This window comes from Scyliorhinus canicula, chromosome 2 (assembly GCF_902713615.1).
Source record: "Scyliorhinus canicula chromosome 2, sScyCan1.1, whole genome shotgun sequence".
Classification (NCBI taxonomy): domain Eukaryota; kingdom Metazoa; phylum Chordata; class Chondrichthyes; order Carcharhiniformes; family Scyliorhinidae; genus Scyliorhinus; species Scyliorhinus canicula.
Genome location: NC_052147.1, coordinates 5,086,259 through 5,110,912, shown reverse-complemented (window position 1 = coordinate 5,110,912; position 24,654 = coordinate 5,086,259). Strand labels below are relative to the sequence as shown.

The 24,654-nt window shown below is 53.2% G+C and overlaps 1 protein-coding gene across 1 annotated transcript in view; it reads right to left on the bottom strand.

The window, feature by feature from the left end:
- Positions 1–24,654, bottom strand: part of nudt14 (nudix (nucleoside diphosphate linked moiety X)-type motif 14) — a 98,107-nt gene that overhangs the window by 19,897 nt on the left and 53,556 nt on the right. Inside the window, exon 3 of the mRNA XM_038822118.1 lies at positions 12,413–12,477. Coding sequence (XP_038678046.1) covers positions 12,413–12,477 — 65 coding nt within the window. The remainder of the gene's footprint in view (positions 1–12,412; positions 12,478–24,654) is intronic.

Genomic DNA, 24,654 nt, shown 5'->3' with positions numbered 1-24,654 from the left:
TATTATTGAATCACCGTGTTAAAAGATTGCCCGCATTTCGCACTGCTACTTTCACCAAATATCTTCAATCTTACTTGGTAATTATCCTCCTACCAGAGGAAACAGTTCCTCCCTATAGGTAGCACAGTGGTTAGCACTGTTACTTCACAGCTCCAGGGTCCCAGGTTCGATTCCCGGCTTGGGTCACTGTCTGTGTGGAGTCTGCACGTTCTCCCCGTGTTTGCGTGTCTGGGTGCTCCGGTTTCCTCCCACAAGTCCCGAAAGACGTGCTGTTAGGTGAATTGGACATTCTGAATTCTCCCTCCATGTACCCGAACAGGGGCCGCAATGTGGCGACTAGGGGCTTTTCACTGTAACTTCATTGCAGTTAATGCAAGCCTACTTGTGACAATAATAAAGATTATTATTGTTATTATTCTGTCAAAGCCCCTCATAAGTTTGAACACTTCTCATAATACTCCTCCCTTTAATCTTGCTATAAGAAGTGCAATCCCAGCTTCTCTCCTGGGGCCGGATTCTCCCCTACCCGGCGGGGCGGGGGGTCCCGGCGGGATGGAGTGGTGTGAACCACTCCGGCGTTGGGCCACCCCAAAGGTGAAGAAGTCTCCGCACCTTTAGGGGCCAAGCCCTCACCTTGAGGGGCTAGGCCCGCGTCGGAGTGGTTGGCGCCCCGCCGGCTGGCGGGGACGGCCTTTGACACCACGCCAGCCGGGGCCGAAGGGGCTTCGCCGGCCGACGGAAGTCTGTGCATGAGCCGGAGCGTCAGCGGCTGCTGACGTCATCCCCGCGCATGCGCATGGGAGGGGGTCACTTCTGCCTCCGCCATCGTGAAGACTATGGCGAAGACGGAAGGAAAAGAGTGCCCCCACGGCACAGGCCCACCCGCCGATTGGTGGGACCCGATCGCGGGCCAGGCCACCGTGGGGGCCAGATCGCCCTGCGCGCTCCCCCAGGACCCCGGAGCCCGCCCGCGCTGCCTGGTCCCACCGGTTAGGTAGGTGGTTTTATTCCCGCCGGCGGGACCGACATGACAGCGGCGGGAATTCGGCCCATCGTGGGCCGGAGAATCACCGGGGGGGGGGGGGGGGGCCGCCGACAGACGCGGCGCGATTCCCGCCCCCGCCGAATCTCTGGTGCCGGAGACTTCGGGAGACGGCGGGGTCGGGATTGACGCCGCTCCCCGGCGATTCTCCAACCCACCCCTCATAACTGAAGTCTCCCAATCCAGGTACCATTCTAGGATACTGGTTGGATTTTATATAGAGTGCCCGTCATAATATCTGCACTGATACTGAAGGGAATTACTCACAGGTTCACATTTGTACTGACCTGAATTCTTCAGAACGTGAGGACACGGCATGTGGTTTGTGCCCCTTCCCTTTACCCATTCCCCTTTAATCTTTGCGTTCCATTCTAATGAGCCATTTCCTTTGTGCGGATCAGAAACCTGCTTCCAGGAGTGACCAGTGCCACTTTGGAGCAGGTACATTCACTTGTAACCATCAAAAAAAGTGGAAATCTGCAGGGCAACTGAGTCTGGTGCCAAATTGTGATCCTCCGACACCCGGAAATGGCGGAGATGCGTCGCACGCCGCGTGGTGTTTAAGCGCCATCGGCATATCATTGGCTGGCCTGACCCTCTATTCTCCAGGGCCTCCGCGGTTCACCGCTGCCGATGGGCTGAGTTCCCGATGGCACGGTTGACGCGTGGTCTCAGCGGACGGGAACCCGGTGTGGTGGGTACGGACTGTACCCGGCACCGCCACAGTTGGCCGGGTGCCGTGCTGCTGGCCAGAGGGGCTTCCTCGAGGGCTAGAGGTACTGGTGGGGGGTGGCAAAGGTGTGTTCGGGGGGGACAGTATTTGGCAGGTCGGGTCCACGCACGGCCGGGGCCATGTTATACGGCGCGACCGTTGCAGGTCGTCACTGTGCGCAAGCGCGGCCATGGACACGGCCATTCTCCAGCCGGTTTTGTCGTGGGAGCCGGGGGTTTTACTTGACGAGGCTGCTCGCCCCTCACCGGTCACAGGAGGGCGAGGGTTCGGTGCCGATCTATCCATCGTAAAACGTCACAGTTCCTCCGCTGACGTCAACACTTAGCCTCAATAAAAGGTGAAGCCAGCACGCTACCTTTTGATGGCACATCGAACAAGACATGAACTGCTCTCCCAGTGTGGAAGCAAGAGATTCCAAGGCATTATTGAAAACAGTAGGAAATGCTCAGAAATGTGATATTCATGCTGACCAGTATCGTTAAAGTCCAACTAGACTTTAACCTGGTGTAAGACTTCTTACTGTGCTCACCCCAGTCCAACGCCGGCATCTCTACATTAACAGTGTGGTTAAAAGCAGTCTCTCTGGTCATTGTCTCAACCTTGTGCTGTGTGCCAATTGGCTGCTGTGTTTTCACACTTTACAACAGTTTAAGGCAACATTTTAAAAGTATTTAATTGCCAGGAAAGAGCTTTAGAACACCCTGAAATTTGAGGATGGAAATGTTTGGGATGGAGGGCTGCGAGGGGAAGGTGGGGCCAGGCCACAGAGGAATTTGCAAAGTAGGACCCAGGTATCAAAATGGATATCCTAGGGCAGCACGGTGGCGCAGTGGTTAGCACTGCTGCCTACGGTGCTGAGGACCCAGGTTCGATCCCGGCTGTGGGTCACTGTCCGTGCGAAGTTTGCACATTCTCCCCGTGTCTGCGTGGGTTGCACAACCCAAAGATGTGCAGGGTAGGTGGATTGGCCACACTAAATTGCCCCTTAATTGGAAAAAATGAATTGGGTACTCTAAAATTTATATTTAAAAAATGGATATCCGAACCAGAAATTAACGCTGGTCTCAGGCACAGAACTACACCAGGTGATGTGTATTTTCCCATTAAGCAGGAGAATTGCGGAATCAAGGGAATTTACAGCAAAGGAAGCCTGTCAGCACATTGTGTCCTCACCCGTCAACAAGGAACCTCCAGACTAACCCCACATTCGTGCTCTTGGTGCAAAGGCTACGGCATTTCAACTGCGCATCCAAGTACTTTGAAACGTGGTGACGGTTTCTGCTTCTCTTTCAGACAGCGAGTGCCAGACGCCCACCACTTCTGGATGGAAGGTTTGCCCCCTCGAGACCTCCTATGTCCCCTGGTTATGAACCCCTTAGCCCAGGAGAATAGAGCCCTCCTATCCACTCTATCTAAACCCCTCACAATTTTGGGCACTTCAATTAGACGTCCCCTCAGACTCTGTTTCAAAAGGAACGACCCCTGCCTCTCCAATCCATCCCCTTTTCAATGGAGGCAGGCTCAGAAGCCCGGCATTATTCCTGCAGGCTCCCGCGCGCGGGCTGTCAGTGGAATATCAATAGGCTCTAACTGGTTTGAAATAGAAAATAACAGACTGACTCCAGCCTCCACATGCTATTAGATCAATGCAGAGATTAGCCACAGGCCAGTGCAGGCTACAGCAATGCTTCAGTGATCAAAGGCAATTTACCCAGTGTATGTTTAACTAAACTAGTTTACACATAATAGTGAAACAAGGGCTAACCCAAAATAAAAAAGGCTAAGGTTGGAAATGAAATCAGGCACTTGAATGCATTTCAATTAAATGCTTTGCCAAGGAGAGCTTTGCAGAGAGCAGGATAAAGAATGGGACACAGGACAACAGAAGCAAGAGCTACACGGTACTGATGAATGTAAAAATATTAAATAGTGCACGCTGCGTTCCTCTCCCCCCGCCCCCCCCCCCCCCCCCCCCGCGCCCCCAGGAGCAGCCAGACCCGTCCCAGCATGTTCAAAAGCAGCAAATCTTTTTCTTTCATAAGGAAATCAAGAAGAATCCATTCGCTGTGTCAAGGTCCTATCATAGATTGTCACATCTCCACTACCTACTGATCCCGTCTGTGAATTAACCAAAATAATAATAATAATAATAATCTTTATTAGTGTCACAAGTAGGCTCACATTAACACTGCCATGAAGTTACTGTGAAAAGCCCCTAGTCGCCACATTCCGGCGCCTTTTCGGGTACACAGAGGGAGAATTCAGAATGTTCAATTCACCGAACAAACACAAGTCTTTCGGGACTTGTGGGAGGAAACCGGAGCACCCGGAGGAAAGCCACGCAGACACGGGGAGAACGTGCAGACTCCACACAGACAGTGACCCAAGCTGGGAATCGAACCCGGCAGTGGTGAGTGTGCTTTGCCAGGTGCACTGTCCTGTGGGGAAAAAAACTTTTATATTATCTACCCCCGCTTTTCATCTCATTTTTCCAAATTTACCTTGTTGAATGCAACCTTATCAAAACATTTAATTATATTAAAGACACATATATCACCTCAAGGTTAGTATCATACAGCCCAGACCATTCTTCTCATTGTCTCGCTTTGAAAGAGCAATTTCATTCCTATCGCTCTTTCCCTATAACTCAGAGAGTTTCTTTTCCCCATTTATTCATTCCCCTTGGGAGGTTGCTGCTGAATCTGCTTGCAGGGCCCTTTCATGCAGCGCCTTCCAAGCCATCCGAACTCACTGAGTACAGCAATGTGTTCACATGTCTCCTCTGGTCCTTCTGCCAATCCCCTTGAATCTGTGTCCTCTGATCACAAGCCCACTGAGAAACAGTTCCTCCTCATTTAGCCCACTGAAACCCTTCATTCATTTTGAACATTTCTATCAAATCTTTTGATCTGCGAGGCTTTCCTTCACAGACATCCACACCGACCCTGGTTCTACGTGTGGTAGAATCTGTTGGTTTCACTGAATTTGAGGCACATAAACAGGCCATTCGGCCCAACTAGTCCAGGCCTATGCATATGTTCCGCAAAAACTTCCACCCACCCCTCTTTGTCTGGTTTAGCTCACTGGGCTAAATTGCTGGCTTTTAAAGCAGACCAAGGCAGGCCAGCAGCACGGGTTCAATTCCCGTACCAGCCCCCCCGAACAGGCTCCGGAATGTGGCGACTAGGGGCTTTTCACAGTAACTTCATTTGAAGCCTACTCGTGACAATAAGCGATTTTCATTTTTCATCTCAACCTATCAGAATATTATAGATCATAGAATCCCTACAGTGCAGAAGGAGGTCATTCGGCCTATCGAGTCTGCACCAACTGAAAGGTCCCCTATCTCGGCCCACTCCCCTGCCTAACCTTCACATCTTTGGACACTGAGGGGCAATTGATCATGGCATTTCCACCTAACCTGCACATCTGCAGTGCGGTAGCACAGTGGGTAGCACAGTTGCTTCACAGCTCAAGGGTCCCAGGTTCGATTCCCGGCTTGGGTCACTGTCTGTGCGGAGTCTGCGCATTCTCCCCGTGACTGCGTGGGTTTCCTCTGGGTGCTCCGGTTTCCTCCCACAGTCCAAAGATGTGCGGGTTGGGTGGATTGGCCGTGCTACATTGCCCTTAGTGTCCAAAAAAGTTTAGGAGTTACTGGGTTGTGGGGATAGGGTGGAAATGTGGGCTTAGGTGGGTTGGTCTTTCCGGTACGGACTCGATGGGCCAAATGGCCTCCTTTTGCACTGTAAATTCTGTCTACTTCTACCTTTGGACTGTGGGAGGAAACCGGAGCACCCGGAAGAAACCCACGCAGACAAGGGGAGAACGTGCAGACTCCGCACAGACAGTGACCCAAGGTCGGAATTGAACCCAGGTTCCTGGTGCTGTGAGACAGCAGTGCTAACACATCCTTACATTTCTTTCCATCTCAGATACTTAGCTAACTTTCCCTCAAATGCACCACTGGTTGTTCCTTCTCCTGTCTATACCTGCTCCCCCTCCACACCTGGATTGCCCCTGAACGCAGTCCCTGTTTGTTGGGTTACATGTCCACAGGTGCTGACTGCGCGCATCTGACACCTGAACCTTCCAGCAAGATTCACAAAATAGCAATATCAGGTGCAAAACCAGGCTCAGCTTTTCCTTCCCCTTCGTTGACTGTAATAACTCGGCTAGCTGTGATTGTCTCATCTGATGTGATTCAGTATTACCAATTTAGTAATAAAGACAGGCATACATTTCTCAGGGCAACTCAAAGCACTTTACAGATAATGGAGCACTTTTAAAGTGTAGTCACTGTTGTAATGTGGAAAAGGCAGCAGCAATTTGAGCCCATAAAACAGTAATGAGGTAATGACTAGATCATCTGTTTTATTTGTTTATGGGATGTGGGCCGGCATCTCTGAAGGCAGTTACAAGTGAACCACGTTGCTGTGGTCACGTGGGCCAGACCGGGTAAGGACGGCAGATTTCCTTCCCTAAAGGACATTATTGAACCAGGTGGGTTTTTCCGACAATCGACAATAGTTTCATGGCCATCATTAGACTTTTAATTCCAGATTTTTATTGAAATCAAATTTCACCATCTGCAGTGGTAAACTCTGGTCGCCAGAGCCTTACCCCGGGATTAGTTGTCCAGTGATAATGGCAATTTGCCACTGCCTCCTCCTCCAGCGATGCTGATTGAAAGATAAATATTTGCTGGGACACCAGAGATAATTCTCCTGCTCTTCTTCACTGTGGAATCATTATGTGGAGCAGTCGGGTCCTCCATTTAACATCTTATTTGAAAGATGATGGCTGGATTCTCTGTTCTGGAGTCGAAGTACTCCGGCCAGCGGAGAAGAGTGAAAACTTTTACACACTGAGAGGCTGTTCAATGGGGTTTAGAGGCTGCAAATGGGAGAGAGGCCACAGGAGCCCATTTCGCAGGGAAGGCCCCTGACCTAAGCCCCTCCAGCCCAACACAAGCCCCCCCCCCCCCGATTCCCACACCCCAGGAAGGACCCCCCCCCCTCGGGGTCAAGTGATGGGAGGGTACTTACCACCTTGCCACCCCTCAGACTGCAAGCCACCAGGTCCAGGCTCGTCAGTCCTTGCACCAATTCCCGCCAGCAGGACACCCGGCTGGGGAGGGCGGAGCATCCCACCTGGGTTGTGAACGGTGCGTCCCGACCGTCAATAACATGCAAAATAGCTCGAAGGAGCTGTGGCTGGCGGGGGGATGGGGGGGTCCCGAGATTCCTGATCTGAGCAGCGGGGGGAGTGGAGAGACCTGGCTGACGTCTCTGACAGTGCAGAGCTCCTTCCATGCTGCAGTGACCAGCCAGCCTCGATTGTGGTCACAGGCAAGAGTGTTAACACAGAGACAAGGCTGACACATTTACCCAAGAAATAAAGGTTGGGCGAGATTCTCCGCAAATGCGGAGAGTCGTAAAGGCTGCTGTAAAACCGGCCGTGTTTCACGGCAGCCTTCACGTCCGTTCCCGGGACCTGATTCACCCCCCCCATCGGGGCTAGGAGCGGGACCCCGGGAATCACGGCGTCGCGACCTTAACGACCGCCGTTAAGGCCGCTCGCCAAGATGACGCGTGGATGACGTCATCACGCCATTGACGGAACCCGAGCATGCGCGGTTCCGCATTCCTCCACCGCCGCCCGACAAGATGTGGCGGCTTGATCTTGCCGGGCGGCGGAGGGGAAATAGTGCGTCCCTTTTGGACGCAGGCCCGACGATCGGTGGGCACCGATCGCGGGCCTGTCCCCTCCCGAGCATAACGGTGGTGCTCCCGCCCCAAACGGGCCCCTGGATGCCCCAAACGGGCATCCAGCGCCCGTTTATACAACGGCAGCGAGCAGGTGTGTTTGCTGCCGTGAAAAAACGGGCGTAAAGGCCCGGCCGCTCGGCCCATCGGCCGCGGAGAATCGCCGCTCGCCGTAAAAACCGGCGAGCGGCGATTCGTGACGTGGGTCGGGCGAGGGGGGGGAGAATAGCGGGAGGGCGTGAAAAATGTCGGGAGGCCCTCCCGCTATTCTCCCACCCGGCGTGGGGGGCGGAGAATCGCGCCCGTTATATTTATGTCTGCTCTATCAGAACTTCCCTCACCACTCGATCCACAGCCAATGAATCATTGCCATTTTGCAAACAAATAAAACAGCCGATTTGTACACATCGCAATCCCACAAATAAATTTGATGAACAATCAGTCAATCAGGACACCAGCAGAACGCCCTATTCTTCTCGACCTGCCACGAGATCCCTATGTCGACTTGAACCAACACAACAGCTAGACAGATCATCAGTTTAATGTCTCTTTGAGAAGTGAGATACTTATGCAATGATGCAGCAGAGTTCGACTAGATTGCATTCATCAAGCCGGAACGGCACGGCAGGGTGGCACAGTGGTTAACACTGCTGCCTCACAGTGCCAGGGATCGGGTTAACACTGCTGCCTCACAGAGCCAGGGACCCGGGTTAGGACTGCTGCCTCACAGTGCCAGGGACCTGGGTTAACACTGCTGCCTCCCAGAGCTAGAGACCCGGGTTAGCACTGCTGCCTCACAACGCCAGGGACCTGGGTTAACACTGCTGCCCCACAGCACCAGAGACCCGGGTTAGCACTGCTGCCTCACAGTGCCAGGGACCCGGGTTAACACTGCTGCCTGACAGAGCTAAAGACCCGGGTTAACACTGCTGCCTCACAGAGCTAGAGACCCGGGTTAACACTGCTGTCTCACAATGCCAGGGACCTGGGTTAACACTGCTGCCTCCCAGAGCTAGAGACCCGGGTTAGCACTGCTGCCTCACAACGCCAGGGACCCGGGTTAACACTGCTGCCTCACAATGCCAGGGACCTGGGTTAACACTGCTGCCTCCCAGAGCTAGAGACCCGGGTTAGCACTGCTGCCTCACAACGCCAGGGACCTGGGTTAACACTGCTGCCTCACAGAGCCAGGGACCTGGGTTAACATTGCTGCCTCACAGTGCCAGGGACCCGGGTTAACACTGCTGCCTGACAGAGCTAAAGACCCGGGTTAACACTGCTGCCTCACAGAGCTAGAGACCCGGGTTAACACTGCTGCCTCACAATGCCAGGGACCTGGGTTAACACTGCTGCCTCCCAGAGCTAGAGACCCGGGTTAGCACTGCTGCCTCACAACGCCAGGGACCCGGGTTAACACTGCTGCCTCACAATGCCAGGGACCTGGGTTAACACTGCTGCCTCCCAGAGCTAGAGACCCGGGTTAGCACTGCTGCCTCACAACGCCAGGGACCTGGGTTAACACTGCTGCCTCACAGAGCCAGGGACCTGGGTTAACATTGCTGCCTCACAGTGCCAGGGACCCGGGTTAACACTGCTGCCTCACAACGTCAGGGACCCGGGTTAACACTGCTGCCTCACAGAGCCAGGGACCCGGGTTAGGACTGCTGCCTCACAGTGCCAGGGACCTGGGTTAACACTGCTGCCTCCCAGAGCTAGAGACCCGGGTTAGCACTGCTGCCTCACAACGCCAGGGACCTGGGTTAACACTGCTGCCCCACAGCACCAGGGACCCGGGTTAGCACTGCTGCCTCACAGTGCCAGGGACCCGGGTTAACACTGCTGCCTCACAGAGCTAAAGACCCGGGTTAACACTGCTGCCTCACAGAGCTAGAGACCCGGGTTAACACTGCTGCCTCACAATGCCAGGGACCTGGGTTAACACTGCTGCCTCCCAGAGCTAGAGACCCGGGTTAGCACTGCTGCCTCACAACGCCAGGGACCCGGGTTAACACTGCTGCCTCACAATGCCAGGGACCTGGGTTAACACTGCTGCCTCCCAGAGCTAGAGACCCGGGTTAGCACTGCTGCCTCACAACGCCAGGGACCTGGGTTAACACTGCTGCCTCACAGAGCCAGGGACCTGGGTTAACATTGCTGCCTCACAGTGCCAGGGACCCGGGTTAACACTGCTGCCTCACAACGTCAGGGACCCGGGTTAACACTGCTGCCTCACAATGCCAGGGACCTGGGTTAACACTGCTGCCTCACAATGCCAGGGACCCGGGTTAATACTGCTGCCTCATAACTCCAGGGATCTGGGTTAACACTGCTGCCTCACAGAGCCAGAGACCCAGGTTAGCACTGCTGCCTCACAGTGCCAGGGCCCCGGGTTAACACTGCTGCCTCACAGTGCCAGGGACCCGGGTTAATACTGCTGCCTCACAGTGCCAGGGACCCGGGTTAGCACTGCTGCCTCACAGTGCCAGGGACCCGGGTTAGCACTGCTGCCTCACAATGCCAAGGACCCGGGTTAGCACTGCTGCCTCACAGTGCCAGGGACCCGGGTTAGCACTGCTGCCTCACAGTGCCAGGGATCCGGGTTAACACTGCTGCCTCACAGTGCCAGGGACCCGGGTTAATACTGCTGCCTCACAGTGCCAGGGACCCGGGTTAGCACTGCTGCCACACAGTGCCAGGGACCCGGGTTAATACTGCTGCCTCACAGTGCCAGGGACCCGGGTTAGCACTGCTGCCTCACAATGCCAAGGACCCGGGTTAGCACTGCTGCCTCACAACGCCAGGGACTCGGGTTCAATTTCAGCCTCGGATGACTGTCGGTGTGGAGTTTGCACTTTCTCCCTGTGAGTTTCCTCCCACAGTGCAGTGATGTGCAGATTAGGTGGATTGGCCATGATAAATTGCCCTGAGTGTCCAAAGGTTATGTGGGGGTTACTGGATTACGAGGATGGGGCAGAGGATTGGGCCGAGGTCGGTTGCTCTTTCAGAGGGTTGATGCAGAATCGATGGGCTGAATGGCCTCCTTCTGTGCTGTAATGATTCTAATAGCCTAATCCTGCTTTCCCCCCCATATCCTTTAATCCCCTTCACCCTAAGTGCTGTCTCTAACTCCTTCTTGAAAACACTCAGTATTTTGGCTTCAGCTACTTCCTGTGGTAATGGATTCCACAGGCTCACCACTCTCTGGGGGAAGAAACCTCTCCTCATCTCTGTCCTAAATGGTCTGCCCCGTATCCTCAGACTGTGACCCCTGATTCTGGACACCCTCACCATCCTTCCTGCATCTACCAACTGAGCCAAGTTGCCATCCACAAAGTCCTTCAGCCACGGTTTCTGCTTCTCCTTTCTATCCTGACAGCCACTGAGGAATCAATCTCCGTGCTGGCCTCCCTCTGGGACTTTTCCCAAATAGTTACTAACGGAGGCACTGACCATGTTGGTGGCATATTCACCTATCACAGCCAAACCTGGTCCTGTCTGCAAACAAAGATCACAGATAACAGCTCTCACTAACCTCCTGGTTTATGTGGGTGCTGTCCTGACCCCCAAGCATGTCTGCATCGACTCTCCCAAACCTCTACAGATGTGCGATAGAGAGCATCCAATCCAGCTGCATCACAGCCTGGGTATGGCAACTGCTCGGTCCAAGATCACAAGAAACTGCAGAGTGTGGTGAACTCAGCCCAACGCATCACACAAGCTTGCCACCCCCACATTGATTCTGTATACACCTCCCGCTGCCTCAGAAAGAATCATAGAATCATAGAATTTGCAGTGCAGAAGGAGGCCATTCGGCCCATCGAGTCTGCACCGACCCTTGGAAAGAGCACCCCACTCAAGCACACACCTCTTCCACCCCATCCCCTTAACCCAGTAACCCCAATTTACCTTTTTGGTCACTAAGGGCAATTTATCATGGCCAATCCACCTACGCCTTTGGACTGTGGGAGGAAACCCGGAGCACCCGGAGGAAACCCACGCAGACACGGGGAGAACGTGCAGACTCCGCACAGACAGTGACCCAGCCGGGAATCAAACCTGGGACCCTGGAGCTGTGAAGCAACTGTGCTAACCACTGTGATGCCGTGCTGCCCCAACTGAAACACCCAAAGCGAGAATCATACACCTAGACCAACGAGCCCTCCGAAGGCAGACAGCTTTGTCAGAGACCCCTCCCATCCAGGCTTTGCCCTCTTCCAGACCCTTCCATCAGGCAGAAGGTACAGAAGTCTGAAGACCCGCACATCCAGACATAGGAACAGCTTCTCCCCCACAGCTACTAGACTCCTCAACGACTCCCCCTCGGACTGATCGGTTCCCTGTAAGACATTATTCATGGCGTCCTATACTGCTCTTACTTATGTCGTATTTGCTTTGTCATTTTGCCCTTGCTCCATACTGTAACAAATTCTTATTTGTCGATGTACTGTGTATGTTTTCGCATTCATTGTAACTATCTATTTTTTTTGTCTACTGTGTACGTACTGTGTATGTTCTCTTGGCTGCAGAAAAATACTTTTCACTGTACTTCGGTACGTGATAATAAATCAAATCAAATCAAGGTGGCGGCTTACTTTACAGAACCACTAGGATACATCTCATTCGCATTTATTTTGAGCTTATACTCATGTGCCTGTGTTTTCTGGCCGTGCCCTATAACATGAGGTAACTCCACAGTCACTCCACTGAGTTTGGATTGCAAACGTCCGTCACCCACTCCCCGTCACCCACACCCACTCCCCGTCACCCACACCCACTCCCCGTCACCCACACCCACTCCCCGCCACCCACACCCACTCCCCGTCACCCACACCCACTCCCCGCCCACCCCCGACAGCAGCATACAGAGTTTACCTGGACGGAACTGCTTGACCAAGATAAAGGATTCCTGTGTAGAATTGTAGATCAGGGCTGACACACTGAAATAAGAGGGAGAAAATATAACATTAATTCCACGTTCCCCTTCGGTAAAAGGGCACAATTTTGTAAAAATGTTGCCAGACAGTGAGACTTTGGTGTGCGTGCACAGACACATTGTTAAAGGTACCAGGGCAGGTTAATCCCTGGTTAGGCAGCAGCTGGAATATTGTGGACCATTCTGCCCTCCACACTTCAGGGAAGATGTAAAGGCTGCAGGGAGGGACGGCAGGATGCTTACCAGGATGTTACCGGAATGAGGGATTTCAGTTATGTGGGGGCATTGGAAAAGTCGGGACTGTTTGTTCTGAGAGGAGATCAAGAGTTGAAATAAAAACAGAAAGTGCCGGAAACAAAAACTCCGCAGGCGTGACAGCATCTGTGGAGAAACAGTGTGAATGTTTTGAGTCCAATGTGACTCCCCTTTGTAGCCATCTAAGATGGCCACTAACGAACACAAAATGGAAGACTGCAAAGAGTGCAGGGAAAACGGACATGTTAAAGAGCAAACAGCTTGCAGAGCAATTATGCATTGAGACAATTGCAGAAACCAGGCAGCGCTGTAAATGAGAAGCCGTTAGCATATTAATGAGGTGATACCGGGCCAGTCCCAGGTACAATGGACACAAATTAAGTATCAATCGATACATTCAATAGCAGACCAGACACGGTGGAGCCAGAGAAGCCCAGGACAATAAGTCCTAAGAACCGCCCCAGCGACCAAGGAACGGCCCTAGGAATGGGGGGGTTCAAACCATATCGATTGGGAAGAGGACCAATCGATCCCCAGCAGGTGAGGGAGCCCGCCCAAAGGGGCGCGGACCCCCGGGATCTATAAAAGAAAGGTCCCACACATGGTTCAGTCTCCTGTCTCCGGCCTCCGACTCCAGCCTCCAGACCCCTGTCTTCTACATCAGCCGTTGAGCAGCAGCCGCCAATAAGTAAGTGCCTAACGACGACCGCTACCTGAAACCGGCATTACTTACACCCTTGCCGACTGATAATGATCCGAAGCCTGCAGACCAGACCAGAACAACGGCCTTGTTCCCTGACCTTGCAGTTCCTTCTTAGCTAAGTATTAGTTGTTTAGTGGTAGAAGTAGGTTTAATCTTTAGCGTGTGCATGAGTGTTATTATAATTGTGTTATAATAAACTCTAATTGTTTTGGACTTACTAATTGGTGTACAGATTTATTGCTTTGAACTTGACCTTGAAACTTGTGACGGTGTCTTTACAGCACCTGGCGACTCCAGAGCTTAGAACGAGAAACAGAGCCAAGTGAGTGTGAAGCACACTCACCCAAAACGAGCAACACCTTCCATCCGTTAACCTTCCCGCTACAGTCTGGGAGGAATTTTCCCCAAAAATGGCAATGTGTGAGGTTCTGACTGAATACCGGCATACAGCCAGATCTTCTGACAATTTGACCCAAAAAGGCAGGGGTGGGGGGGCGGCTGCGCACCATTCTGGCGGGCCGGAGTCTCATAGAGCCGGCAAGCTTGGCGGTACAGGTATCGGGGCACCATTTCTAAAGGGCGATCTCGATGTGGACGGATGTAAAAGGTGCCGTCACCACCATCGCCGGCAGCGGGGCCTTCCCTGGAGGCCCTGGCACTGCCAACCGACAACTGCCAATCTGACACTGCCAGGGTTTCAGGGTCTTGCCCCTGACCACCCGGGGGCTACACTTGCCTCCGCACAAGCCGGTGTAGTCACCTCGACTGTCGGAGAGCAGTAGTGACCGACGCGGGGAACATATGGGCACATTTAAATGATTCAGATGGGTGATAATCAGATTGACACCCTCGCTAGGCGTGAACCTGATTACATTGCTGACGGGGGAGTAATGAAGATCTCATTCTGACCTCTCCCCGTTACGGCTCTCTTGCAAGAGTGGACAGGCACAACGGGATTTGCACCCCCGGCGGAGAGGCCCTGAAAATCCCCCATTAACTCTGTTTCTCTCTTCACAGATGCTGCCAGACACACTGACTTTTGCCGCAACTCTCTGTGTTATTTCAGATTTCCAGCATCCGCAGTATTTTTTTGCATTTATTTGAGGTTAAGAGGTGACCGAGTCAGGGTTTTCACAATGATGAGCAGTTTCGATAACCAAGTGGGCAAAACATTCCCTCTGGCGAGCGGGGCGATAACAACAAGTCAGAGTTTCAATATCATTGGGAAAATATCAAGCGGAGTCGAAAGGAGGAGAAATATTTTCATTCAGATCAGTCAGGACCTGGAACACACATAGCAGTCAGGATCTGGAACACAGAGCAGTCAGGATCTGGAACACAGAGCAGTCAGGATCTGGAACACAGAGCAGTCAGGATCCGGAACACAGAGCAGTCAGGATCTGGAACACAGGGCAGTCAGGATCTGGAACACAGGGCAGTCAGGATCTGGAACACAGGGCAGTCAGGATCTGGAACAAACATAGCAGTCAGGATCTGGAACACAGAGCAGTCAGGATCTGGAACACAGGGCAGTCAGGATCTGGAACACACATAGCAGTCAGGATCTGGAACACAGAGCAGTCAGGATCGTGAACACACAGAGCAGTCAGGATCTGGAACACGGAGCAGTATCTGGAACACACAGCAGTCAGGATCTGGAACACACAGAGCAGTCAGGATTGCAAACACACAGAAGTCAGGATCTGGAACACAGAGCAGTCAGGACCGTGCTCACACAGAACAGTCAGGATCTGGAACACACAGAGCAGTCAGGATATGGGACACACAGAAGTCAGGAACTGGAACACAGAGCGGTCAGGATCTGGAACACAGAGAAATCGGCATCTGGAACACACGGAGCAGTCAGGATCTGGAACACAGAGCAGTCAGGATCTGGAACACAGAGCAGTCAGCATCTGGAACACAGAGCAGTCAGGATCTGGAACACAAAGCAGTCAGGATCTGGAACACACAGCAGGCAGGATCTGGGACACACAAAGCAGTCAGGATCTGGAACACAGAGCAGTCGGGATCTCGAACACACACAAGTCAGGATCTGGAACACACAGAGCAGTCAGGACCTGAAACACACAGAGCAGTTAGGATCTGGAACACACAGCGGGCAGGATCTGGAACACACAGAGCAGTCAGGACCTGGAACACACAGAGCAGTCAGGATCTGGAACACACGGAGCAGTCAGGGTATGGAACACAGAGCAATCAGGATCTGGAACACAGACCAGTCAGGATCAGGAACACACGGAGCAGTCAGGATCTGTAACACAGAGCAGCCAGGATCTGGAACACAGAGCAGTCAGGATCTGGAACACAGAGCAGTCAGGATCTGGGACACACAAAGCACTCAGGACCAAGAACACACGGAGCAGTCAGGTGCTGGAACACAGAGCAGTCAGGACTGGAACACAGAGCAGTCAGGATTGGGGACACACAAAGCAGTCAGGATCTGGAACACAGAGCAGTCGGGATCTGGAACACAGAGCAGTCGGGATCTGGAACACAGAGAAGACAGGATCTGGAACACAGAGCAGTCAGGATCTGGGATACACAAAGCAGTCAGGATCCAGAACACAGAGCAGTCGGGATCTGGAACACAGAGCAGTCGGGATCTGGAACACAGAGAAGACAGGATCTGGAATACAGAGCAGTCAGGATCTGGGACACACAAAGCAGTCAGGATCCAGAACACAGAGCAGTCGGGATCTGGAACACACAGAGCAGTCGGGATCTGGAACACACGGAGCAGTCAGGATCTGGAACACAGTGCAGTCAGGATCTGGAACACAGAGCAGTCAGGATCTGGAACACAGAGAAGTCAGAATCTGGAACACAGAGCAGTCAGGATCTGGGACACACAGAGCAGTCAGGATCTGGAACACAGAGCAGTCAGGATCTGGGACACACAAAGCAGTCAGGATCCGGAACACAGAGCAGTCAGGATCTGGGACACACAAAGCAGTCAGGATCCGGAACACAGAGCAGTCAGGATCTGGGACACACAGAGCAGTCAGGATCTGGAACACGGAGCAGTCAGGATCTGGGACACACAAAGCAGTCAGGATCCGGAACACAGAGCAGTCGGGATCTGGAACACACAGAGCAGTCAGGATCTGGAACACAGAGCAGTCAGGATCTGGAACACACAGAGCGGTCAGGATCTGGAACACACAGAGCAGTCAGGAGCTGGAACACAGAGCCTAAAGAGATGACGAAAGCCTCAATATTTTGAAACGTTGGGTGGAGGGATTTACAGGAGATATGGAATTAAGCATGAATGCTCTCTAAAAAAGTCAAGACAGGTTGGTGTAAGTTTCTACGATTATTAGTTTTCATCTTAGCTTGGGAGCACTTCTAACAATCACAAAATTCTCATCTTCAACCTCCATGGTCTTTTCCTTCATTACCTCTACAACCTCCGCTAGCTCTACAGCCCGAGAGTCTCGGCATTCCTCCAATTCTTCATCCCTCTCCATCCTCCGTTTCCTTCACCCCACCAATGGCGGCCTTGCCTTTAGCAACCTGAGCCCCAAGCTCTGGAATTTGCTCCCTAAACCTCTCCACCTCTCTTTCTCCCTCCTCCATTAACCTTCCCCAATACCCATACCTGTGACCAAGTCTTTGTTCAAGTGCTTCCCTCATTGGCTTGGTGTCATTATCTTTCCTGTAATAATCACTTTAATGTGAATGAATTTACATTGATACCAGTCACTGATCTTGACAGTAATGCAGGGTAAATGGTGCACCTTGAGGTACACCTCAGGCTGATGAAGCATGATTAAACCACATATGGTGGACTACAGATCACATCAAGCTCTAGGTCACGACCCCTGGCCAGACCAGCCTAGGGAGGCACTGTGCCTCAGTGGTTAGCACTGCTGCCTCACAGCGCTAGGGGCCTGGGTTAAATTCCAGCCTGGTGTGGTTGTGTGTGTGGAGTCTGCACGTTCTCCCCGTGTGTGCGTGGGTTTCCTCCGGGTGCTCCGGTTTCCTCCCACAGTCCAAAGATGTGCAGGTTAGGTGGATTGGCAGGGCGGCATGATAGCGCAGTGGTTAGTGTTGCTGCCTCACGGCACTGAGGACCAGGGTCCAATCATGGCCCCGGGTCACTGTCCGTGTGGAGTTTGCACATTCACCCAGTCTCTGTATGGGTTTCGCCCTCACAACTTAAAGAAAAAGCAAGGTTAGGTGGATTGGCCGTCCTAAACATTGCCCTCAATGTCCAAAGATGTGCCGGTTAAATGGGGTTACAGGGATAGGGTGGGGGAGTGGGCCTAGGTAAGGTGCTCTTGCAGAGGGCCGGTGCAGACTCTGGGCCAAATGGCCTCCTTCTGCACTGCAGGAAATCTGTGACTCAAATCGATGAATCAAAAAGTTCAGGAAATTCAGCTCTACTGGTTTATATTTATTATACACTGGTTTGTCTCGTCAGGTGTTTGGCAGATTGTTCCTGTCACTGTTGGCTCGTTGGGAGTTAGTTCAACGACCCCACTGTAAAGTGCACGTGATTCCCAGCAAGAGTCAGTACCATCAGGAGAGGACGCTGAAGCAGAAAGGGATATAACGGAGAGTATTTACCGAAGGCGAAGAGGATCTGCCCATCAGGCTGGAGGGGCGGAGAGAGCCATGGGAACACCCATCACAATGTGCCAATCAGGCACTTAATCAGGGTAATGGCAGGCCTTCTCTGAAACCGGGATCTAGTGGGTGTGTGTGTGTGTGGGGGGGGTCCTGCCCCCCCCCCCCAATGATCTGCCAGCCAGTCAGAAGCTGGCAGCCCGGCACTGTATGGCAGCTGCCGGTAACCCACCCAGCCAAGGCCCAGGATCACCAAGGGACCCAGGCCACAGGCGAGTGATGGTGGGAGTGAGGTAGTTGTCATGGAGTACGGGTCACCGAGAAAGAGGAAAGGGGGGGGTCGGCAGCAAGTGAATGGAGTGGTTCCCCGCCTCCCAACGGCAGGTCTGTCGTCCAGGCGCACTGCCCTTGAATGAGAACACCCCTCCCCCCACCCCCCGTAAACTCGTAAGCAACCCCAAAAGAGTTTGTTTTCCCGCCTTCTGCATGGCAAGAGGCCACCCTCTGCCGGGTGACACCAGTGGAGGTGGGACGAGGCTTTTAGGTGGCCATTAATCGCTCACCTGCGGGCCTGAATCGGCAGTGGGGCCGGAAGCCTATCCACAGGCAAAGATGGGAAAGTAGCAGGGGTCCCACCTACCGCCATCTCACCACAGCGGAGGGCGTTAAACACCCTGTCCAAAGCCCTTGATGTGCATTCAAACCCAGAGAAAACCATTTCCTCGCATGCTGGTCATGCTGGGCAGTGTTCTGCAGAGATCTCTAATACCGATAGAAATGGGGATGTTACAGGAAAGGCTGGCATTTATCATCCATGCCAAGCTGCCCCAAGAGGTTGGCCACGATGGACCTTTCCTCTGCTGTTTCCATTAAACGGGGCTGCCCTAGGTGTTAACCATGTTGAATAAAAAAAACTGTATTTGCATTTATATAGCATCTTTCATGCCTGCCAGCCACCTCTAAGCCAATGATGTGCTATTGCTGTGTAATCACTGCTGCAAGATAGAAGACGGAGCAGTCAATTTGTACACAGTAAGATCCCACACACACACCAATGCGCAATGGCCGGATAATCTGTGTTTGGCTGAGGATCAATACTGACTACAACACTGGGAATAACTCAACCTCTCTTGTTTAAAACAGTGCCCACGAGAGCTTTCACATCCACTTGAGAAGGTAGATGGGGCCTCAGCTTAATGCCTCGCCAGAAAGATGACGCCTCAGACAGTGTAACACTCCCGCAGTGCAGCACTGGGAGTGTCAGCCTGCATTGATATGCTCAAGCTCTGCCAGGGGACCTCGATTTACAGCGAGCTGACTCCGAGGTGAGAGTGATGGAGGGTTGGAGGAGGAGCGGGTGTGGAGGGGGAGGGGATTTGGAGGGAGAAGGGTGAGGGAGAGGAGAGGGGGTGGAAGATAGGGGGTTTGGGAGGGGTGGTGTGGTGGAGGAAGTTGGAGGGAGTGAAAGGAAGGGGAAAGTGATAGGAGAATAAATAAAGTGGAGGGTGGAAGGGGAGGGATGGAAGGGGAGGGTTGGAGGGTTGTGTAAGGGTGAGGGGATGGAGGAGGGTGAAGGGGAGGGGGTGGAAGGGGGAGGGGAGGGGGAAGGAGATGGGGTTGAGGAAGGGGAGGGTGGAGGACGGTGCAGGGGTGAGGGGATGGAGGAGGGTGAAGGGGGGACAGTGGAGGGGGGAGGAGGGGGAAGGAGGAGGGGTTGGGGAAAGGGAGGGTGGAGGACAGTGTTGGGGTGAGGGGATGGAGGAGGGTGAAGGGGAGGGGGTGGAATGGGGAGGTGCTGGGGAAGGGGAGGGTGGAGGGGTGGAGGAGGGTGCAGGGGAGGGGGTGGAGGGGGGAGGGGAGGGGGAAGGAGGAGGGGTTGGGTAAGGGGAGGGTGTAGGACGGTGTGGGGTGAGGGGATGGAGGAGGGTGAAGGGGTGGAAGGGGGAGGGGAGGGGGAAGGAGGAGGGGTTGGGGAAGGGGAGGGTGGAGGACAGTGTAGGGGTGAGGGGATGGAGGAGGGTGAAGGAGGGGACAGTGGAGGGGGGAGGGGATGGAGGAGGGTGAAGGGGAGGGGGTGGAAGGGGGAGGGGAGTGGGAAGGAGGAGGGACTGGGGAAGGGGAGGGTGGAGGATGGTGTAGGGGTGAGGGGATGGAGGAGGGTGAAGGAGGGGACAGTGGAGGGGGGAGGGGAGGGGGTAGGAGGAGGGGTTGGGGAAGGGGAGGGTAGAGGACGGTGTGGGGTGAGGGGATGGAGGAGGGTGAACGGGAGGGGGAAGGAGGAGGGGTTGGGGAAAGGGAGGGTGGAGGGGTGGAGGAGGGTGAAGGGGAGGGGTTGGAAGGGGGAGGGGAGGGGGTAGGAGGAGGGGTTGGGGAAAGGGAGGGTGGAGGACAGTGTTGGGGGTGAGGGGATGGAGGAGGGTGAATGGGAGGGGGTGGAATGGGGAGGTGCTGGGGAAGGGGAGGGTGGAGGGGTGGAGGAGGGTGAAGGGGAGGGGGTGGAAGGGGGAGGGGAGTGGGAAGGAGGAGGGACTGGGGAAGGGGAGGGTGGAGGATGGTGTAGGGGTGAGGGGATGGAGGAGGGTGAAGGAGGGGACAGTGGAGGGGGGAGGGGAGGGGGTAGGAGGAGGGGTTGGGAAGGGGAGGGTGGAGGACGGTGTGGGGTGAGGGGATGGAGGAGGGTGAAGGGGAGGGTGTGGAAGGGGGAGGGAGGGGAAAGGAGGAGGGGTTGGGGAAAGGGAGGGTGGAGGACAGTGTGGGGTGAGGGGATGGAGGAGGGTGAAGGGGAGGGGGTGGAAGGGGGAGGGGAGGGGGAAGGAGGAGGGGTTGGGGAAAGGGAGGGTGGAGGACAGTGTGGGGTGAGGGGATGGAGGAGGGTGAAGGGAAGGGGGTGGAAGAGGGAGGGGAGGGGGAAGGTGGAGGGGAGGGGGGGACGGGAGGGGGAAGGAGGAGGGGTTGAGGAAATGGAGGGTGGAGGACGGTGTGGGGTGAGGGGATGGAGGAGGGTGAAGGGGAGGACAGTGGAGGGGGGAGGTTACGAAAATAAGAGTGAGAGAGAGGAAGTTAGAGGTGAGCATAGAGATGACACAGTCTATTTTGCTGGTCTAAATTGAATAAATTACTGACGGTGGAATAATTCCACTGAAGCTATTGTGCTGCCAGTTTGGAATCTGCTCTACTTTCAAACAGCTTCACCATTCCCAAAGTCAGAATCACCAGTTTAACAAGCTGCTGATGGGCTGACACTAAAAAAGGTGCAGTTTGCTCTATAGCCGCCTGTGTCTTTATTTGGACAATGGCAGCGCAGTCTATATTTAGCACAAGACAGCATACCCTCCCACACCGACCAAAGCCATCTCCAAACACATCTCCCAAAAACTGGTACATGAGTGAAAACGTGATTTAACTTTCGCAAAATCTAGCTTCCCGCTGGATCGGGCAAGATTCCACCTCAGTAACTCATTGATAACCGTACTGTGTGGTGTTTGAGGTGCATCTTTTACTGCCAGTTAGAGTATGTGCAGTTTAATTTTCCCTGGTAGGTCACTGATCTCTGCTCTAGCCTAAACGGTGTAATTTTAAAGAGCTTGTAAGAAAGGAGAGGCCTTGGAGGTGTGTCTTTACAGATCTCTGAAAAAGTGACAAGCCAAGTTCCAGAAGCTGTTAAACAAATTATGGGATCTTTGGTTTTGGAGTTAGCTTGGAGTGCAACAAAAGTTGTGCTGAAACACGGGTGAGGCCCCGGCCGGAGTGTCACGGTCCAATTTTGGACCACCTACCTCTGGAAAAGATTTCAAAGCCTTGGGGAGGGTTCAGAAAGGGGTTTAATGGCAATGGCCTCAGGGATGAGGGACATCAGTTATGTGGAGGGGTTGGAGAAGCTGCAGTTGTTCTCTACAGAACGGACGCGATGGGCCGAAGGGGCTTTTCTGTGCTGTCAACCTCAATGACTCCTCGAACAACAGAGGATAGCCAGAGGACACAGAGTTAAGATTGGAAAATGAAACAGAGGAGAGATGAGGAGAAGTAATTTACACAGCGAGTCGTGAACGCCCTGCCTGAAAGGACAGCGGACACAGATTCAAATGTAACTTTCAGGGGGAAATTGGGTAAATACTTGAAGGGTCAAGTCTGCAGGGCTATGGGGGAAAGAGCAACGGGGGTGTGAATGGAGCAAACTAAATATCTCTTTCAAAGATCCAAAGCAGGCACAATGAGCTGGGTAGCCTCCTGCTGTGACTCCACACATCATATACGACACTCGTGCCTCTGATATATACATGGCACTGTTTCACTCTTTTGGGAACGATTCTCTTATTTCAGGCAGGTTAATAATAGGAGCCAAGCTGTGTGGGCAGCAGACCATAATCAGAGGAAATGCAGCAACCTGGGGGCTTAGGCAGCAGTAACCCCACCTGTAACTACACCCTTGGTGAGAGGGCGAGAGAATACTGGGGGATGTAAAAGATTAGCTGTGCTGTCTGGTGGAATGTTCTTTAGATTGTCTCTCTCTTCCCCCGTCCTCCTCACTAGGAAACAGCACTGACCTCCACAAACCGGGGCCAGATGGAACGGCACCTGGGGTCTCCCAGGTGGTCAGGTGCCCCCCCCGGTGGTTGGCCTCTGGGCAGGGTGGCACCCTGGCACTGATGATGCCACTTGGGCATTGCCAACCTGGCAGTGCCGCCCGGGTGCCAGCCTGGCAGTGCCACAGTGGCATTTTGCCCGGGCCAGGATCAGGCCAAGGGTGCCCAGCCCTTATGGGGTGGGATTCAGGGGGCTGGAGGACCCTCTCAGCGGGTAAATTGGGCAATGGGGGATGGAGAGGGGAGCTCCTCAGTGCAGGAAATGAAGGTAACTGCAGCCTCAGGGCCTTCCCCGCCAAGGCCTGAATATAGAACAGAGTCCCCTTCAATCGCCGGGTCGTGCCCCGTGCTATAAGTGCTGCGAGACACCCCCGCTAAACCCGCCCGCAATGGAACTGTTTCTTTTTGTTAAATCGCACCCCAAGTATTTTCCAATTGCTATTTGAAAGTTCCTCTTGAATCTGCTACCTCACTAATCGAGGCAGTGCATCCCAGATCACAGCAAGTCACTATGTAAATAGAAATGTTAAAGAACAGAGAAAAGTACGGCACAGGAACAGGCCCTTCAGCCCTTCCAGCCTGTGCCAACCATGCTGCCCTAACTAAAAACAAAACCTTCTGCCCCTACTCGATCCGTATCCCTCTATTTCCTCCCTATTCATGTATCCATCCTGATGCCTCTTAAATGTTCCTCATGTGCTGCTTCCACCACATCCTCTGGCAGCGGGTTCCAGGCACCCACCACTTCCCATCTCACTTCCACTTCTATCGCCAATTATCTTAAGCCTGTGTCCCTCTGGTTACCGAGCCCCCTCCCACTGGAAACAGTTTCTCCTCATCCACTCTCTAAAAACTCATTAGTTATGAACGCCTCGATTAAATCTCTCCTTAACCTCCTCTGCTTCAAGAACTATCCCACCGTCTCCAATCTCTCCATGTCACTGCTCCCATTCTGGGAAACCTCTTCTGACCTCCCTCCAAGGCCTGGACATCCTTACATCAGTGTAGCTGAGGCACTGTCTCAAAAGCGGAGAACGGAAAGCTTCTGCTTCCCTGTACTGTTCCTTAAAGTCTCAATGAGACCACGAATTTTTCATCCAATTGGAAAAATCTCCAACAGAACCCACTCAGCCCTTCACTGATAATAGAGAGAAAGAGAGAGAAAAATACAGGCGGGTAGAGTGAGAGAAAGGCTGATTACTGCACAGGCCCTCGCACAGACACTTATTTACTCCCCTAATCTCTCCAGGACGGTTTGAAATTTTCTGTTCACAGTCCCTCTTCGTTGAATACAAGACAACAGAAGCTCTTTCCAACACTGGGGAGGGAAGGGTGAGATGGAGCAAATGGGACGCTGGGGGAGAGGGGGATGGAGCGATTGCTGGTAGGGAGCCTGCATTGAACAAAATGAATAACGCTGGAGTAATGGAGGGATTAAGGGGTGAAACAGGTTGCTCTGATGCTGATGGTGAGGTCGCCCACCCGCCCTGTTATCAGCATTTAAACAGCTTCATACACCCCCTTTTATAACACACACCTTCCTCCGTTTAAAAGGTAGGGTCTTGTCACAAACAAGCAGGCTGCACAACGTCCTAATTAATCAGGGGTTTCACACATTTGCATTCCAGTTAATCCATTCCAACTATTATTATTAACTAAATCACATTTTCAAAATGCTATCCATTAAGTGACCTCATGTAAAATACAAGCAAAGAGAACCATAAGTGTAAACAAGAGCTATTGCGGCAAAATTATTGTATGTTTGCCTTCAAAAAAATTCAAAACTGCACCATAACCTCTTCAGTCAAGGTTGGAATCGCAGTACTAAGTGAAAGACCACGGAGATGCTAGCTTCAATTCACTAGTCCTGAATGAAGAGGAAGCAATCCTCTCTGTTTCAGAGGGTTCGCACACAAAGCAGACCAGCCCTGTGGGCGGCACGGTAGTACAGTGGTTAGCACTGTTGCTTCACAGCTCCAGGGTCCCGGGTTTGATTTCCGGCTTGGGTCACTGTGCGGAGTCTGCATGTTCTCCCCGTGTCTACCTG